Below are 19,505 nucleotides of genomic sequence, written 5' to 3' on the forward strand. Positions count from 1 at the left end.
AAAAAAAGACGAAAAGAAATGATAATTGGGGGAAAAATATTTTTGTCTTTTCTTTTCTTTCCCTTTTTTTTTTTTTTTTTTTTTTTTTTTTGTAAATTGCCCAGGCATTCTCCAATATTACAAATACTGGTATACTTTTACAGTAAACAAGAGAAATGTCATATATATTTATATATATATATATATTTTAATATATATATATATACTTAAAATCCCATCACCAAAAACCAATATACACACGCCACTATGGCATTCAGAGAAACTTTTTAAGCAAACTTGAAAAAAAAAGGAAACAAAATTGTCTGTTTAAAACACACATACACAGAAATATCATTTTACCCTTGTACTTGTTTCAATACTGTAAACGTATTTTAAGACAGAGTGCACTAAACGTTTTACTTTTTTTTCTTTTTTCTTTTTTTAAAAAGTTTCTGTAGTTCCTGATTTTTGTCCAGTCTCTTCTTTGACTATTTGTAGCAAAAGAATCATCCATTATTTTCAAGGGACGCAGTCCTGTCCTGAAGTGAAAAATTGTACATATATATATATTTGTCTATTGTGTGTGTTTTTGTGCAGTTATATGTACATATACATACATATATACACACATAGACACACATTAGTATTGTGCTGGCTACTTCTCATTTTAGTTCAACGTCTTTAAATGACCTATGTATCAGTTTTTACCATTCATCTTTTAGAAGCAGATTAAAACCACATGGACTTAATTTTTTTTTCTTCAATTCTTTGCATCACAAAAGTGTAGCATTTGTCTTATAAGACAATAAATAGGAAGATCAGTATTCAAGGCACACTCATGTCAAATTGAATGGCAGTACAAAAACTGTCCAAATAAATTAATTTCATTTTTATAGTGCCAGCATTGCGAAAGCCAAGCCTATCAACACTGGCACTTCAATCTCAGATGCTTCCTCTAGCAAGGCCTAATAAATCAGTTTTTTTTTTTTACATAATTTCTTGCTCAGAAGCCGTTTTCGCCATTGTTTTCAAATATGTAAATCAAAATAATAAAGTGCGGGTCAACTGCGAAAAGCTGTGTATGTTTACTTTTCTTTCTCTCTCTCTTTCTTTCTATTTCATTAGTTTGCCTTGCTCTTTTTAAACCATGATATTCCCTCGCTTCAATCGTTTGCGCTGGTTAGGGCATCTTGTCGAAAGAAGGCTGTTTAACTGCCAATAAATCAGTTGGATAGAAGAGAAAAGAAATGGGAAAATTCAGCTGTGCATTCTGTAAGCGTGTTGCTACTTCTGAGAATGCGTTCAACTACACATCACAGGAAGTCCTGAATGAGAGGAAAGAAAGAAAAAAATTGTCTTACTGTTTTAGCACACGCTCAACAGGTCATGACATACACTCTTTACTGTGCAATTGACTAATCTGCATACCTGCTGATGGCTTTGACACACGGGATATGACCAGATTAACCAGATAAGTCAACGTTTTTAACTATAATCAGATTTACTGTGCAGTATAAATTTGTTTCTCAAAATGATTGATAAATATATATATATACATATTTATGTACAAAAATGCATAGGGCTGTTTCAAGTGATTCAAGAAACATTGTAATAGAATGACAACATTGCTGAACGTATAATTGAATTAATTCTAATCTAATCTGGTTAAAGTGGTGACTCCCTCTAGAACCGAAGCCCCTAATACCCAAAAATGAAACAACAGAACTGAACACAAAATAACAATGTTTAGATTTAAATGTCAGTCAATGGAAACAGAACAGTGGTGCTGCCTTGCTTTTGACTAATGTGCTTTTAGGTTTACTAACCCGAAATTGGACTGTAAAGACCCTTCTCTCTCTTTCTCTTCCTGCGTGTGTGTGTGTGTTTAAGTTACCTCCTAGTGTATAAAAACTGCTTTATCCTCTGGCCTAGATGTCTGTCCCTTTAACTTAACAACAATGTAGTATGACAAGTCACTTTTATGTGAAAGATGGAGTTGATTCATGACATTTAGGGGTGGTCGGCAGTGTAATATGAAGTGTGGAGACAAGATGAGGGTTGTGAATGAGCTGAACCAGAGGACTGAACTGCTCTATCAGACAAGACGGCTGAGATCAGATGGCAGACTTGGCAGAAGTAGCTATGCAGCTCACCCTGAGTTGTTTTAAAGCCGTCTACTTTCTACCACTATTGTGCTGTTCAGCTAAATCAAACGGGTTTGATTAAGTGCAGTGTCTATGGCAAGGGTGCTGGCGATTCAAATTCACTATTGAGACCTATAACACAATCCATCCTATGACTAGCGTTGTCTGGGTTGGCACCATGTACCGATAAGCAGCTGCTTATTTTTGTCTGTTTTTATAGTCTCCTCTCCTTGATTTCGAGGAGACAGGTTTTCAGGCCCACAGTCCTCTTTTAAAGGTCTGATGAAACTGATATTCAGTGCTACATTCCCAATTAGATTGACATGCTTAAAATCAGTTCGTGCTACAAGGTCTAAGGATTGTTGTCCGCTCATTTAGTATGAATAATAAACAAAAAGGAAAACAAAAAGAAAGACATAGCTTTCTCAATTCAGCTTTTGAAATTTGAAGATTGAATGCGGCTTCTCTTCAAGAAATTACACGTGTAGCTTAAATAATCTACATCGTAAGCAGCGGCCTATGGATTTCTCAAACGATACTCTGTTTTGCTAAAAACAAACAAAGAAAAATCTCAGGATGTCTTTTGGGTTAAAAAAAACCAACAAAATCTCAGCATTTGGAAAAAAAATCATAAAATAATGGAATAAAAAAACGATGAAATAAAAATGAACCTGCACATGCCAAAACATTTTTTAAAAAAATCCAATAAATACAGAAATTATTGCACAGTTAAAGGCTCCATTTAAAATATTGTCTAATGTATCCTCTCAAGGATAGGCGGTTTATACCGGCTCCAAATTAAATTTCCCTCTTTTTTTTTGCATTTTCCTCTTCTTTAATGTCTTTATCATTCTCAGATGGCAGTTTCTTAGGACAAACTAACTCGAAACCATTAACTAAAAAAGCAACAAAAAAAAAAAACATTAAAAAAAACAAAGCAAAAAAACAGAGTATCCAGCTACCCCTTTTATAATCAAGGAATTGTGAGGCAAAATAGGAAATCTGGCTTAGCTTCTCTCTGCTTGTTCAATTTTGACCTCATTTGTCATCAAATGTTCCCCATGCCACTTTTTCATGTGTTTCTCGAGCGTGCTGTAGACGCTGAAGGGCATTTGGCAAATGTCACAGCGGTACACTTCCTTACCGAGCTGGCCGTGTGTCTTCATGTGGCGGGTGAGCTTGCTGCTTTGGGCACAGGCGTAGTTGCAAAGCTCACACTTGTAGGGCCTCTCGCCTGTGTGGCTGCGTCTGTGCACTGTCAGATTGCTACAGTTCTTGAACACCTTCCCACAGTACTCACAGGTGTCACTCCTTCGGCTCTCTTTCGAGCTGGGCCGGCCCGGTCCCCCACCCAAGTGCGGGGTGCTGCCTCCGCTAGCGGTACCACTGCGGCCGGAGAGGCCCCCGTCCAGCAGGTCCCCTGGTGGCGTGGAGAATCGCAAGCTGCCGTTCTCAGAGGAGTGCTCCGAGGAGGTGGCGAATGGAGATTGTCTGGAATCAGTGAAGCCAAGAAAGGGATCTTTGATGAAGTGGCGGGATGCTGCATAGCCCACTAGCCACTGGGAGTAGACGTTTTCAGATGGGATTAGGGGGGCTGGGGGTATGTCCAAATCCTTTTCGATTTTGATCCTCTTGTTAGAGGAGTTGGAGAGGCTAGGACTGGTGATGGGAGTGGGCTTGCGGGGAAACAGGCCTGAGAAAGAGTCGCCCGAGCCACAGTTCCTTCCGTTCACAGTTGCCCGCTCCACTTGGTCCATTTCCCCCACTACTGAATCATCGTCACCCATGTCCCTCTGGCCCTCTGAGACCCTTTTGGAGAATTGAAGCCTTTTCCGATTGTCGACTATTAAGTTATTGTACTGCTGGATGGAGCTGAGCCCTACGTTTTCCACCATCTTCCCCAAGGAGAGGTTCTTCTCATCCGAAGGTGGCTTTGTGCCATTTTCCCTATTCCGACAGAACTCCGAGTCCATGCTGAAGTTTGACTCAGGCCTGCTCTCATTTTCCAACTCCTCCTCTTCTTCCTCTTCCTCCTCCTCTTCGTTGTCAGGGCCCATGCCCTCACCTCTGAAGTCGCCGTCCCTATTCTTCATACCCTCCCCGGTGACGTCACTAGTGCCTGGCTCGGGTGAGCTGGTGGTGGACAGGCCATCGTCAGAGCGCCCCGTCATGGAGCCAGACTTGTGCATGTGGGTCTTCATGTGGCGTTTCAGTTTGCTAGCTTGAGAACAGGCATGGTCACACAATTGGCACTTGTAGGGTTTCTCGCCTGTGTGGCTTCGCCGATGAACCACCAGATTACTCTGAAACTTGAAGGTCTTGCCGCAGAACTCACAGGATTTCGATTTGCCCTGTGTCTGTGGTGGGGTGGTGCTGTTAGGGGGCATGGGAGGCAGCGGAGGGGTGCTCAGAAAGGGCGATTTCGGACTGGGCTGGAAGGGGTTGGGATTAATGAGGCGATGCATAGGGTTGGCACGGCTCGGTGACAGCGGTGGAGTGGCATTGTTGTTTCCGGCAAGCTCTCGAAGTCGGCGGGAGAAATCCATGGACTGGGACTCCATGGCCATGGGTGTCATGCGCATCACTCTCTCAAAGGCACTGGGATGCTGGGAGATTAAACCCATTTCCTCTGCGCTAAGGCGTTCTAGGCGATGGGGATCTAAGTGATGGCGTGGAGGGGGGCTGACAAACGGAGGCGTATTGGGGAGGCGGTTTTCCACAAAGCCTGGTGGGGGCTCTCGGAGTAGGGGCCCAGTCATCCGTAGGAGGTGGAAGGGGTTGTTGTCCCCCAAAAAGTTGGTTAATGGGGACTGTGGTATGGATTCAGCACCAATGGGTGGAGGAATAGTGATCCGTGGGGTCAGGGAGGTATTCGAGGGGTGAGTCTCCAAGTAGATGCGGATCCCATGCGTGTTCTGAGCGTGCTGCAGAAGGAACCAGGCGTTGGTAAAGGGCTGTTTGCACGTCGTGCATATGTAACTCGAAGGTTCGTCTCTTCCTGCAACCAAACAGAAAACAACAAAGATATTTATTTATGTCCCTCTGCAGGTCACTTCCACAACACTTGTATCATAGTGGTAGAAATGTTGTCCTGTTAAATAACCCACTAAAAGCATATCAGACTTGATGGAAAATGAGACATCGGGTCAAGAGTGATTACATGTTGCAAAGAACAAACTTTGAGATATCTGACACCTCTCTAAATTTGCCTTGCACTTTGGGCAATGGCCATTGTCGTGTGCCCATCATGCTGTCACATGAACAGGGCAACTCATACTTAACAGAGCTTTGACAAAGTGCATTTTCATACGGCTCCACGAAGGGCTGGTGCTGTGGGAACATTGCATTCCCCATTTCAGCTTGTCTTTAATCTTCACTTTTACAAACGGTTGACTCATTTTAGAAGCATAATGCAAGGCAAGAACACTTTAAACTGGGAAACCCTCCAAGCACCAAGACTGTCCTAGGATGCCGGCGTAATATGCCACCAAATTGGAAAAGTACAATTTAAACTGTGATTTAGGGGACTCTCATCACTACAAAACAAATAAACTTAAGTTGTCTTCTCAAAGAAACGAAAAAAATGAGAGAGGAGGGTCTTGGTTGGGGGAGGGGGAGCGCACATCAAGATAAATGGTTTCAAATAAAGAGTGAAAACACTGCCTGTGATTTAAGAGGCTGTGGGGGGAAAAAGTGCACCGGTGTGAGCGTTAAAGTCTGTGGCATTTAAAACAGCTCAAGGGTATTATTTACTGTTCCATTAAGAATTTCTCAAGATTGTTTTTCTTACTTCCTCTCACGTTTTTATCTTATTCTATAGTTACACTTCCAGGAAAGCCCCCTCGCCATTAATGACATCATAGTGAAGTTTGATTAAAAAGGGGGGAAAAATGGCTCACCAGTGGATTAATTGCACAATTTCTCAGATTTTATTCTGCATTCTACAGTTTTAATCATATAATTAAATACCTGCAATGTGTGAAGTTTGCATACACTCTGGGTTCAGGAGCTTTAACTATACATGACTAATTGATGCTACAACTTCACCGTTACATCGGTTCCGCCATGCAAAGGGGACTCATTACCATGGCAGCACAAACAAGCCAAGTGTACTGAGTATACAGTGAAAAAGGATGCTAAACCATCTCTGCTGTACTCCTGGGGCACTGGTGTAAAAAAAAAAAAAAAGGATCTACAAAGTCGAAATGGTAATTATGCACTAGGAAATGAGTTTCATTTATTTATTAAATGAAAGCTTGCTGTTCTGACCTAATGCAGCAATTTAGGATACGCAGGAAAACATATGCTGCCGTAATTGTTCGGGTATTTGATTTCTGGCTGTGCTTTGTGTACCTTTATGAGTGTTTTCATGTATATGTATGTGTGCGAGAGTGAGCGACTGGGGAGAGAACAATGGGGCGGCAGTCACACACAGGGCTCGGAGAAGCTGGGACTAGGAAGCCCTCATGGGTGTCTATTTCAATCATGGCCATTGTGAAGGATCAAAAAGAGCAGAGAGAATGAATGGTTAGTATCTGTTCTAGCATTCCTTTACATGCTGCCGAAAAGCAATGCTAAACAGGGGAGTGTGTTTTCATCTGAAAGAAACAGAGACAAGGGATTATATACAGCAATAGCCTGAAGCGTCATCTTATTGGTATACTGAAATGCAATATTTCATCAAGGAATTTGAATAGTAAGCACACAAAAATGTAAATTAGCACCCCAAAAAAAAAAAACGGGTAGTGCTCTGCTCATTTTAAAAATGTCAAAACTGCCACATTCACACAAAAAGAAAAAAACACCTGTAAATGCTGAAATGTGACGTTTTCTTCTGTAGGTACCATAGCATCCTTCTACCATCATCATTAGTTTAACCTTCATGTTCTGTTTGGGGTCTGAGACCCTCATGCCCTTTAATAATAATAATAATTAAAAAAAAAAAAAAAACATTTAGCATTTAATATCATATTGATTCTTAATGACTGTCCTAACCTTATAAAATCTCATTATAAAGAAATATTTTAAAAATCTTCCATGAAAAATCTGAAAATCTGTTTTGAGTCTCTTATAACCACAGGTATAAAACATGTTTAAATTAAATACATGATAACATCACTTTCAGATATGGAACAATACAATATACTGGTATATACAAATAAATACAAACACAATTTGGGTCAAATTAACAGAAACAAATGTACTATATTCAATGTCAGTGCATATTTACTTTGTGATAAGTTAAATCTGCAATAGTATGGTTTTGATTAACTTAATAATAATCATTTAAAGGGGGAGAAAGCTCAATATCCAAAACTATTATTAAGGTTCTTGCAGTAACCATTTGAGACCTCAAACATAAAGCATGAACAGTCACTCCTAACAGAACATGAGGGTTAAAACAAAAAGCTTCTGTCAGATGATATGCGCTAGCTGATATAAATGACACGTAGAAATAAAAGTTTAATCAATGCCCTTTATCAAAAACCTTTAAAAGATAAACATTTACAAGCACTTAAAAATGCATTTTAAATGTTCGCTTGGGGGGGGGGGGGGGGGGTGTTATTATGTGGCTGATGTGCATTCATAAGAACATCTGTTTACCTCTACCCTTGTCCTGTAAAGCCTTTGACTTAATTACAGTGGACAGAGCGTAAGCTCCAGCACAATGGCCATCTTCCCCCAGCCTCTCAAGGCCTACATATATGCATACACACATTAAACACACACACAATCCTCCAACCTCCTCTTGTTGTTTTATGGCAGATGCTTTCAAAGACTAATGCTCCATGTAAAGGAGGCCTAGAAAACAAGTAGCGTCTGTGTTTACCAGGCACTGTCCTTTTCCTCTGTGTGTGTGTGTGTGTGTGTGAGAGAGAGAGAGAGAGCCTTTCTCTATGCTAACAACCGGGGCGTAAAACATAGGCTACTGTACTAGCTGATCCTTTCGCAGACAAACAGAAGTCATCAGGGGGCCGAATGTTCATTTCTGCCCCACAATTAAGACGAATCAATGGCCGCTGCCTGAAATGGTATTTGTGGCCGTGCTGAAGGGACTCGGGCGTGAGTTTATTGAGAAGTGTTCAGCGCCTGCACTCCCGAGGGGATTGGAGTCCGACGCAGATGGCAAATAAAGTATGCAGCCCGAGGCGAGAGCACATTATGCTAATTCTAATGTCAGCTGTACTTTAATATACAGCTCTATTTAATCACCCTATTATTTCACATTTCCATATGAAAAAAGGAAGAGAGAGGCAGAGAGGGGGAGAGAGAGAGGGAGAGAAAACCTACAGCACTTCTCTTGCTACTAACACTATGAGTGTGCTCAGGTTTAGGTGGATGCATCCCCAGATTTTGTGTCGACATGGGGCGCTGTAGCTATTCGCTATCGGGATCTTGTATCAACACACGTTTGCACACATTTATACATAAAATAAGGCATAATACACATTTATACAGGGAATATTTTACTAAATTAAATATTAATGATAAATGTATCTAACACGAGCTAATGCAATAACTAACAGTAAAGCGTTATCTTTATACATATACATGCACATAAAAACACACTCGTGAATGCATAAAATAGATGCATACATACAGAAATATGAATCAGGCTTGGCTAGGCTATGGGATTATTTTGAATTTTATTAATTCAATTTTATAAATGTTTTTTAAAATGGCCTCAAAAGTGTGACACATAATTATAAAAATATTAAATATTAATAATATTAAAAATTACTTCTGAATATCATGCAATAATTTTTTAAGTTAAAGAAATGAATCTGGGTGTCTTTAGTTATTTACATGCACCGATATATACACATTTACCTTTACAAATACAAAAAATACGCAAGACATGACCTATAAAAAAGACTTCAAGACAGAGACATTTACTGATGTTTTTTTTGTCGTTTTTCTTTTGCATTGTTGCAATGAATTCTGACATCTCAGATTTTTAAATGAAAGGACCGAATAGCAGCCTGCCCATTCTCCTGATAAGTTTGGAGTGATTAGTTTCTCATGCTGAGCACTGGCTGATTCTATTTTCAATTAGATATTCCCAACGAGGCCCAGCTGCCGGGCGGGAGAGGAGAACGAGGACGGTATTGTGTGAAAGTGTGTGTCATCGGCAGTATCAGTCGTGCATGCAGACCCCAATTCAATTAAAGAGAAATTATCACTAATAACAATCGTGGCTCTCCGCACACATCGACTTAAACGGCATGCAAATGCCGGGCTTTAAGACACATTAACCGAAAAATAAAAAGATGACAGTTAATAGGTTTCAGCGTAGCACTGAGAGGTACAATGAGCCACTTTAGCTTTCATCCTGAAAATGAGGAAGAAAAATTATTCCACATGCATTTTCTGCGATTCCCCCATTTTATTTTTCAGTTCACAGTCAGTGTCACAAATTTACCATGACGATTATTTTGTGTTAGTCGTTAAAAGCAACAAGGCCAACGTTTGATTGTAAATTACACCTGAAGACGTGCTCGGTGAACGGATTGTCTTTTGTTGTTCGCACCATTAACAAGATTAAAAATAAAGCTTGAATAATTATATCATATCATTTAAAATGGATAAAGAAAAAGACACAGATAGTCAAAGAACAAAAGATGTTTGTTTCATTTGCCATTTATTGACACATAGTTGATGTTATTTGCTTTGAAAGTGCAGGGTGAATGTGTGTGTGTGTGTGTGTGTGTGTGTGAGCGAGACAAAACCAGATTATCTTGCGAGGACAAAGGAGCAAAAATCTCCAGGAATTTGAGATTTTTGACACAATAAAGGCAGGTTATAAATTGACAGGGAGGGGAGAGAAAAGGGATATACCATCTTTTAATGAGGTGCTCATTTGCTGACAGTGGTTTTCACTATAGGGACTTCATTTAGGCTGTCATTAAGTTATTATCTAGCGTAAAGAATTTTGCCGTCCTGTAAGTAGCGTGTTGGGTCTGGAAGCTTTTCTCTCTCTATTAGTGGAAGCGTGCCGCGCTGGCCTGGACCGCTGCCTGTGTTTTGTTTGGCTGTGGTTCACACACAGCTTTGGCAGGGGGCTTCTTGGATGGCTTACAGAGGAAAGAGGGAAAAGCGCGCGCAAGAAAGAAAGGGAGAGCGAGAAACTAGCTCACTCGTGCACGGTAGCTTTTCTGGGCCCACGAGGGAGTCCGGTGTCCCATTTTCGGCATTTACAGTTACGCCATCCAAATTTCCAACAGAAACTACTGTCATAGTACAGTAAAGACAGATCCAGAGAGAGTCACGCCGCTAACCGAGACGCCTTTGAGACATAAGTGCTTCATCATTGCGCGTCTGGAAATGTTTTTCAGCTTGAAACAAAAATAAAATGAAGCTGCTGAAAAGTGAAAAATTACTGTAATTGTTAATAAGAACAGGTTAAGGGTACTTGAGTAGAAAAAGCATTTAAGAGCACCGTGATGTGCTAAATTTGGCAGCTTGGAATGATGGGTAATTCTTGTGTATAGACTGTAACATTGAAATCACATCCTAGACTAAACAGAACTGTTTCTTCATATTCCATACATTTAATAAAAAAACCCAACTTCACTACATCAGACACACGCAATTCTGTGGATGCTCCAGAGCGAGACACCCTAAACTTATTACGGTTGTTTAGAGTAAGGCGCCAGGCTTGTGCGGAGGCCCTGCTTCATGCAAACGTCTTCTGAGACCCCTCTAATAAGCTCCACCTTCATCTCTAGCCCGGCGTGTTCTCTTAGAATTTTTTTCTTTTTTTAATATTGATTAAGTGTAGTCTGGTCCTTAATGATAATTTAGAGGGACTAAACTCCACAGGCCTCGGGATGACTATTCCATTGAACGATTATTAGTGTGGACACCCTGCTCGAAAATTAAGTTAGATTCTCCTCGGATAGATATGCAGAGCGACGCATGTCCCATTAATTAGGACTCAAGCTGCTGTTTTGCAGAGCAAAGACGGGTCTCGTGAAACATGGCGGCAGCCTCATTCAACCGCGGCGTCTGGCTGCAAAGCACCGCGCAGCTGAGTGTAAAGAATCGCCACACGTCTCTATTCAAGCAGATGAACGCATCAAACAGAGACGCAATTGTGAGGCAAAATAGTTGTCTATCTGAATCGACGGAGGGAGAGCAAGAGGGGAAAAGGAAGCAAATTGGAGTCCCTTGCGACAACAGGGAAATAATACATGGATACGTAAACGACACAGCACGTCACCTCACGCTAACCGCTACATGGTAACAAAGCAAGACTCGTGAGATAAAAGAACAAAATGAGACTGTAAACATTGGTAGAACTAAGATGATGTTATGGCTGCTGGATTTCGACACTACGGCTAGCCTCAATTTGAGGAAGGCAGGGTGCGGGATAAGCCTGTAAATGAGGGCCGCGTGCATACAGTAACGCCAGTCTCGGCTATGATGAATGCCATTGTACTGTAAGGAAGAGGTGGGTGGTGCAGACAGAGGGGGAGAAAGAGAGATAGAGAATGAGAGAGCCGCACGGCATTGTGGGTCTCCCCTGCTGTTCCTCCCTGGAGTACTGTGATGTGTGCTCTTCAAAAGGGCTCCTGTCACTGTCACTGCTTCATTTAAAGTCAGACTCCCCTGAATTTGCATCTTGCAACGTCTTACAGGACGTGCCATATGCCGTCCAAAAAAGACAATGCTCACAAATAAATTGGCACCCCCCCGCCCCCCCAACCCATCTCTCCCCGGATCAGAAAAACAACATCTGAGGATGCGTGAGGATGTTGTTTTAAAGATGGCACACAACAATATCCAGCCACCGTCTGAAACAAACCAAACAACAAAACATCACCTCAGGTTCAGGGAGAACATTTTAGGTATTTTATAATGATGGTCTTTATATTCGTATGAGGTGTGAGCGAGAGAGTCTGGTTAACACCGTTTTGTGGCACAGATCTGAGAAGAAACATTCGGCAGTGTTAATTTAGCCGGGTTTCCGTGTACCGGAATCCTCTCAGGAGCGTGCGCCGGCCCCGAGCGGAGACTTCATACCTCACAGCCCATTCGGAAAGTGCAATAACGAATAAAAATGCTCATTACCGAATGATTTCAGTTTTCTCTATGATTCAATTTGCAGTAATTACTGTGGCCTGTGCTAATAAAAACTGCTACAAAACGCGAAGGTCAACTACCAGTTAGGCGTGTTCATTTTCATCTCAATGTATTCATCCTCTGCGCCTAATGGCCCAATTTTCTCCCCTCGCTCTTCAATAAATATTGCTGGAATTACAGGTTAAATAGCTAAATTAAATCATGGCTATTATGGAAGGCTGCACCATTCGGAGAGGGAAACAGGTTTACCTCTAGATCTACAATTGCTGGGAAAGTGCCAATCACTAGACAGTTTACGATTAATGTCAACTGTGTCAAGGCCATCAAATTACAGTGTTCATTCCCTGCTTGGCGCCCTGTGCGCTGTGAAATAAGAGAAACGTATGCAAATTCCTTATTACGGCAAATTCAAAAGGTTATTTGTTTTGCGCTGGAACAGATTAGGCTTTTAAACAAACTGGATGTAACTCAGGCAAAAAGGGCCCAAACATCGGATCTGGTTTTGTGTTAAGGTCAAGCTTTTAAATACTTCACTGTAAGGTATTAGATTACTGGAAAAAAGAAAGAAAGACCAAGACGATGATGGTCGAGATGCGCAGTGAAAGGTTTAATTGCCAGCCACTGGGTCTTGGAGGTGTTTTTTAATTGCTTGGGATGAATTTTGTTCCATCTGATTACCCAGCATACTCTAATGACCAGGGCTACTTATGACAACTGCAAGAGGTGCAGGCGGATATTGAGGCTAGGAGGTAATTTGTGTAATGACTGCAGAGACCGAGAGTGAAGAGCAACTGATTTGGTACCTTCACTCATTCCGGGCTTCCTGACTGGAGCACTAGGCAGTCTGTTTGTGAAGAGTCCCCTCATTATCCGTCCTCTCGCCCCTTAACGTTTAATTAATATCTTAACCTTTGGAGTTATTTTTGGGAGACTCTGTCTTTTCATGCTGGAGATGAGCAGAGGGAAAAAATTGGTCACATGGGACTGCAAATCCCACTTCAAAACTGGACATCCTGTTAACCAGGACTTACTCAGATAACCTTGGAATTTCCAGAGCGTTAGAAGTCTCCCTTTCTGAGCCAGAGTCATCTCTCTTTGAACTGCCTGGAGTTTTTCACACACTGGAGTTCTTAAATTATTAAGGTCAAGATTATATTCCTTGTATTTCATGGTACCTGCAGACTAGGCGGATTGAGTTCCTGCTAACAGACTAACTCTCTCCAGCGCTTCGCTGCATTAACATCTTCCTGCGAGAGGACTGAAAAACAAGAAACTGAGACAGAAAACACGAAAACAAGTACTCCGCTTTGCAGATCGATAGCTCAAAATGCCATGAAGTAGGCGGCGCAGGACGTGAGAGTCCGCCGCGTGAGCTAGAGTGGACCTGGGAGACTAAGCCAGACCTGACAGCCCGCTTCTGGGCCTGGGGTGTCGGAGCGCTCCACATTTGATAGAGTCAATGTCACGACAAACTGATTTGCATTTAGAACAAAGATGACATGAGCCCTAGGCACGGGGTGCCTCCCTCCCGTCCGCCCAGCTTGTGGAAAGTTTCCTGACATTTCTTGCATTATTAAGCCAGGGGCTTCATTACCATGTGTGTGATCTGGGAGTCTCCCAGGCCTCTAATTCCTCACCTTGAATTGCTAATGTCTTGTTTATGACTATCATGGCAAATCGGAGGCAACAATTACATGCAAATCAGTCCCGGCACATTGTGCTGCTGCGAACAAAGCTGCAGAGAGCCAGTACTGCGCCTGCCCCCGGTTTCGCCTCGTTCGGAGGAACGCGTCACGCTTTTACACACGTGACGTTCGCTTGCAGGAAAAGCTACACCTGCTCCGAAAGCCTCAGATAGGAGAGATACTAGTGGCGTGAAGAGCAGGGGCGCCCTTATCCGCAAAGTTACGCATCTCTGAGAGTGCTCAGTGGGGACAGTGCCTTCTGCCACAAAGACAGTGGGCAGATCTGAGGGGGAGAGATAGCATTCAGCAGGGAATCATGTGTGATTTACTAAGTGTAAATGAGGCGAAGGAATCTAGAAGCAGCTGTTTTTTACAGTCTGCTTGACATACTAGTGCAGACCTGGACTGGACAGCGCACAGCCATTTCCCACAGCTAACATCTGCTTTACATTCTCTGCCTCCGATCTGCCAAATCCCCAACTGGACAGGTTGAGTTCAAGAGGATAAACACACTTCAGCAGTTTGGACAACACTACTGCACTACTTTTCGCCCACTTTTTTCCCCGATTTTACCTTCTTTCTGTCAATTGCATGTCACATCTTGTCTTTTGCCATTATCACCAATTTTATTAATAAGCAGATATGAGAGACAAGACTGGAAATGATGGGGAGGAAGGGGGTCACATTTCAAAAACAAAGTCTTTTTAATCAGCAGTCACTGACTTGTTTTTAGATATTTAAACTGGAAAAGTACACAAATACGTGTCAAGAATAGATTTTTGTTGCTGTGCACAAGCCAGTTTCAATCTAGCATCTGCCACATAAGCAACATTGCTAAAGTTTGTGCGATAACCGCAAGGCTACCTACACGTTTTTGTTGTTGTTGCAAGCACCGGATCTACTTATCAGCAAAAGGAAAATCAAGTTTGAGTTTGTAACTAAGAGAGTTCTCAAACACGTTCACCACAAGTGATTAGCAATTTCGACTTGTGCTTAAGGTGGAGCGTAGAGCCCTCACAAAATGCCAAAACCTCTACTCCCATAAACCAACACAAACGTCCATTATCCTGTCATAATTTCACGCAAAGGATGTTATTTATATTCATCTCTGACAGGAAAAGTGTGTGACCGTGAGAACTGACATTTATATGACTGTGTGTGTTAAAGCTTTTCCCCTGACTGACAAAGACGTGCTCTCTTCTCCTTCTGCTGCACGGAGCGAAATCCTGGTGCATGTGGCAGCGCCGTGGCCCATCTCCTCACGTGAGATTAGGGGAGGCAGGGATTAGGCAGGTTGGGAGGGGGTACGGAGCTGAAGGGTTACTGGCATTATTTCTTATGAATTTAAACGAATGCTGAGCAGCTTAGTAAAATCAGAATGAATTAAATTCATTAACTCACTCAGTGACAGCAAAGTGGCAAGGCGGAGAGAAGAATTAACAATTTTTCTCCAATGAGGTCATGTCATTCCAAAACAGGCCAGCGGTAGATAGGCGGGGAGCGTGTGCGAGTGTGGGTCAGAACTTTGAACATCATGTCAGGAAACCGTGGCACGCTGGGTCACTGTCAGGCAGAGGGAGCTAGAGGAGAACAGAAGGTCTCATCTCCCTTCATCCTCTCTGCGGACGGGGGAAAGGTGGATGTCAAACTGTCATTACCAGTCCACTGGATTTACTCCCTCTGGAGAACATCAGCTTTTAAATAAGGCTTTAAAATTACCATAAGTGTGCCCGCGTGGAAGTGTGGCCGTGTGTGTGCGCGACAGTGTGCAAAAAGGTAGATGCTTTCAGTAGTTTCTGGATGAGGAACCAGGGCTAATGCGGAAGGCCTATGTCAGCAGCTCTGTGTATGAAAGCCTGTGTCATGTTAACAAATTAAAAGGATTAGAGGTGAATGGGACAGACATGGCTTAACACCGGCATCAGGCTGGTCAGCACTGGGAAGAAGGGAGAAAAGGAGGAAGTGGGCAGCTTTTAGATGAGATTGGGGGAGGGGGGCAATCTAAAACCCCTAATCCTGCTACACAGGTCTTAAATAGCACCAGCCTCACCTGCTTGTACCTGCCTCAAAATGCAAGAGAGAACTTCTCAGAATTCCAAATGTGGTGAGTTTAAAACATAAGAATGGAATGACTAGAAATAGGTAATATCTCAAAGCATATTAATGTAAAGCAGAATTCAGAATCAAAGAATTTCAATTAACGAGATCAAATTTGAATTACAGGGATTTTTAGGAAGTTGAATTAGCTGACTGTACTGAATTACAGTAAAAATATATATATATTGCTTACTGTCTATATCAAACTTTAAATGTAAACTTTTTTCTAAGCTCAATCAAGCTTTTGTCAAGCCAGCAATCAAACCCTTTCTTGACAAAATTTGATTTTCTAGTGTTAAAAAAAGAGAAATTACCATTTTAACTGTTCTTCCTTACATTCAAATTGCGATTCGGCTTTCTGCTTTCCTCTTCAATTTCAGGAAATTAAAACATTCTCCATTCAATTCTGAAAGCTGCACAACTCTGGGCACTAAATCAAACAAAAACATCACAAGTGACTGGCAAGGTAATTACGGATAATCTCATCCATTTAATGAGTATTAACAATTTTAATAATTGTTAAATCATGGTCTAAATGTTTAAAGCAAGGATGTTTGTTTTGTTGCCATTCATGTCATGTGTTTGTCTACCCGGACACGTACCATGCTTTTTTGCATCAGTGCCATGACTGGTGCTTCCACTGTGAACACAGCATAAGCCTGATTTGCACGGGACTACAAACCAACAGATTTTTGGACAGCCTCTTCAGTCTGCCCCCCATGCCAGAGTGAGAGGGTCCAAAGTGTACAGGCCCAAAAGGGAGCATCCCCACATGATATGCCTCTCTTATTGGCTCAACTCGCTCTATGATGTAACGAATCTCCAGTCTTTTTGAGCCCAGGCAGTGCCATTACATCTACACAGTAGCCTGTAAAAATGTATATATTCATAAATAAATAAAAATAATCAATACATTTATTAACTAATAAAAGTAACTAATGCTTTTATCATGTACTCGGTGTGCTCTCATTGACCAAAATAACTCAAATCAGAGAATGCAATATGAACAAACAATCAAATTCTTCCAAAACCAAATTATCTGGCCTATGCAAATCAAATCACAGTTATTGCTACAGTAAAGCAAAAACTGCTTAATTTTTATTTCTCCTAAAGGAGACAAAAATGATACGTAACTGAAAGAGCTACAAAATAAAGGTTGTTTCAAAAAAGTAAAAAGCTATTTAGGCAGAGATTTATAGAAAAATCCAGCTTCCAGAGTTACTTTCTGACTGACTCTTGCAATTGTCAGTCTAATGTATGAGGAAGGTGACTCAAACATCTGCCTCACTGATCAGTCTGTTTAAACACTTTACACTTGGCCTCAGCAGTGGGTGTCTCCCACGGCAGAGCAAAAAATTTGGTTTTGGCTTGTGGTTGGGCACCTTTATTTAGCCAGCAGTTAGCAGAGATGCCAGCTTGGGGGAAATTCGAGAGAGGTTTGAGAGGCATTTTGTGGCGAGGATGAAGCCAGGTGATGCTTGCATCCTAAAAAAATAAGCAAGATATCTTGTGAGGCATAATCAGACTGTAACTTAACCTAAATCCCTTATACCTTCAAAAATAGACAACTTGTTGTTCCAGAATCAAAAAAAGATGTTTATGCAGAAACATGTTGCACTTGGTGAAATCAGGTTCTGCGTCTAATTCAGCTAAGTGGCATAAGTACCAGAACGACTAACTTACAGTACCATTAAAACCTTTAGCAGTCAACGGGACGCCCTCATAAGTATATGCGAACAAACCCATGAGTGTGTTTATGTGGTTTAGGAGGCAGCGTCCATGCGCTCTGGCCAAGGTCTCTGTGTTTACACTGCTCTTCCAGGACACAGCGAGCAGGTTCTCTCTGTCTTAGCAGATTCAGACCAGACATGGGTTAGAGTGGGAATCCAGAGGCTAGAGAAAGGGGGAGGATGTGTCCTCTATCATAAAAGGCCCTTATAAGGGCCTGATCACACGCGAGCTGCACCTGATGGACTGCACGGAGATAGGGGCAGCCGAGACTGTAGGACCGCAGGAGTGGTGAAAACGCACTCACACACAGACACACATATGCACGAACACAAGCACATGACCTGAGAGAGAGAGGTGCTTCCTATCATCAGGCAGTCGGGAGTGTGAAAGGCTTGCTTTAACAAGCACCTGTAAAATGTAATCAGGCGTACCAAATGCACCCAATAATCGCGCCAGCCATTGTGTCCCGGCCCACTCTGTACTTCAGACCAGGGAGGAAAGGCTTGCAATAACGTACTAATTGCACAAGCACTTGATTTCCGTGGCACTCGGCAGCACTGCAACTGAATGTAAATGTTATTTTAGAGCAACACACACACACAAAAAGACTGTAACTAAAGCCTTTCTGCAAACTGCATGAAATATTTAAATCACTGAGCCAGACCAAACACGGAGGATGATGTAGCTGCAATTAGCAAACAAAACACAGAGGTTTGTGTACTGACAGACCGGGAGTTTTTAAAACGCATGCTCGAAGGGGGGCAGGTCTGCCTTATCCAGGCAATGTTTGGTATCCCTGTCTGGAGAGCATTCAGCTAGACAAAATAATAAGAGAAATTGGGTGCTCCAGTTAGCATAAACAAAGTACCCCTCCCTGTCAGCACAAAGAAAACATTTTCTCACAGGATGATTATAACAGTGAGTCAAAGTTGCAAAATGGCCCTGATGTCAAAGAGATGATGATAATCACATGACTCTCAGCAGCATGAACACTGGCATGCCCAGCGTGTCAAACCACACACTTGAAATTTCTCTTTGTGAGTGTGATTTTAACTCTTTGCAACCAACAACAACAAAAAACGTCTCAAAATGGAAAGCGTGATCACAGGAGCCGTGAGCTGGTCTCCTTCTGTTTAATTCCCAAGCGAAAAAGGGGACTGGAAAAAAAAAAAAACTCAAGAAAAGAGCACAGCCGAAAGTAATGCTGGAAAAAACATGTCAGAGACTGTAAATGGAGGAAAGGGTGGTGGTAGTGGGGGGTATGGCATTCACACAGTACGCCTGTCTCCAGTATAACTGAAACCAGGCCCTCTCCCATAACCAGTCCAATCTGTTTTCATTTGCCAGAAACAGAGCTCCTTGAACGCCCCCTTCTCTCCTCCCAAAACCCGGTCCTCAACGAAGGAAGGACTTTAAATATCAAGTCCTCGACTCTCACTGGTCAACCACTGACACTCTAGCTCATTATCATTTTTGGAACTTAATTCAGAGAGATTGTTTGTTTGTTTATACCTGATAAATGTACAAACAGTACTCTGAGACCTTGAGAACTCTAGTTAATTTGGTGAATCTTAAACAAACCCTCATTTCTGTCATTTCTGAACAATTCTGTCATTATTTACTCACTCTCATGTTTGGATGAAATACCCCATTAATGATTAGCAAGACAACAATATCTTTATAAAATCTAGCTTAAGCTGGCAGATGTGTTTTGGAACATGCTGGCAAGTTGATAGACCGACTTGGACTGGCAACAAAACAATCTTACAATGGTCAAGCTGGT

The 19,505-nt window shown here is 41.9% G+C and overlaps 1 protein-coding gene across 3 annotated transcripts in view; it reads right to left on the minus strand.

Moving 5' to 3' along the window:
• Positions 1 to 422: 422 nt before the first annotated feature.
• The window catches only part of bcl11ba (BCL11 transcription factor B a), a 47,057-nt gene continuing 27,974 nt past the window's right edge, over positions 423 to 19,505 (minus strand). For 2 of the 3 annotated variants that reach the window (XM_079833330.1, XM_079833331.1), the window contains exon 3: positions 975 to 5,121. In XM_079833330.1, the coding sequence (XP_079689456.1) occupies positions 3,131 to 5,121 (1,991 nt within the window). In that variant the 3' untranslated portion in view covers positions 975 to 3,130. Of the gene's footprint in view, positions 5,122 to 19,505 lie in introns of all 3 variants that reach the window. The other variant, XM_079833332.1, reaches the window with a different exon arrangement.

The sequence above is a fragment of the Gobio gobio genome (genome assembly GCF_949357685.1).
Source record: "Gobio gobio genome assembly, chromosome: 13".
NCBI lineage: Eukaryota > Metazoa > Chordata > Actinopteri > Cypriniformes > Gobionidae > Gobio > Gobio gobio.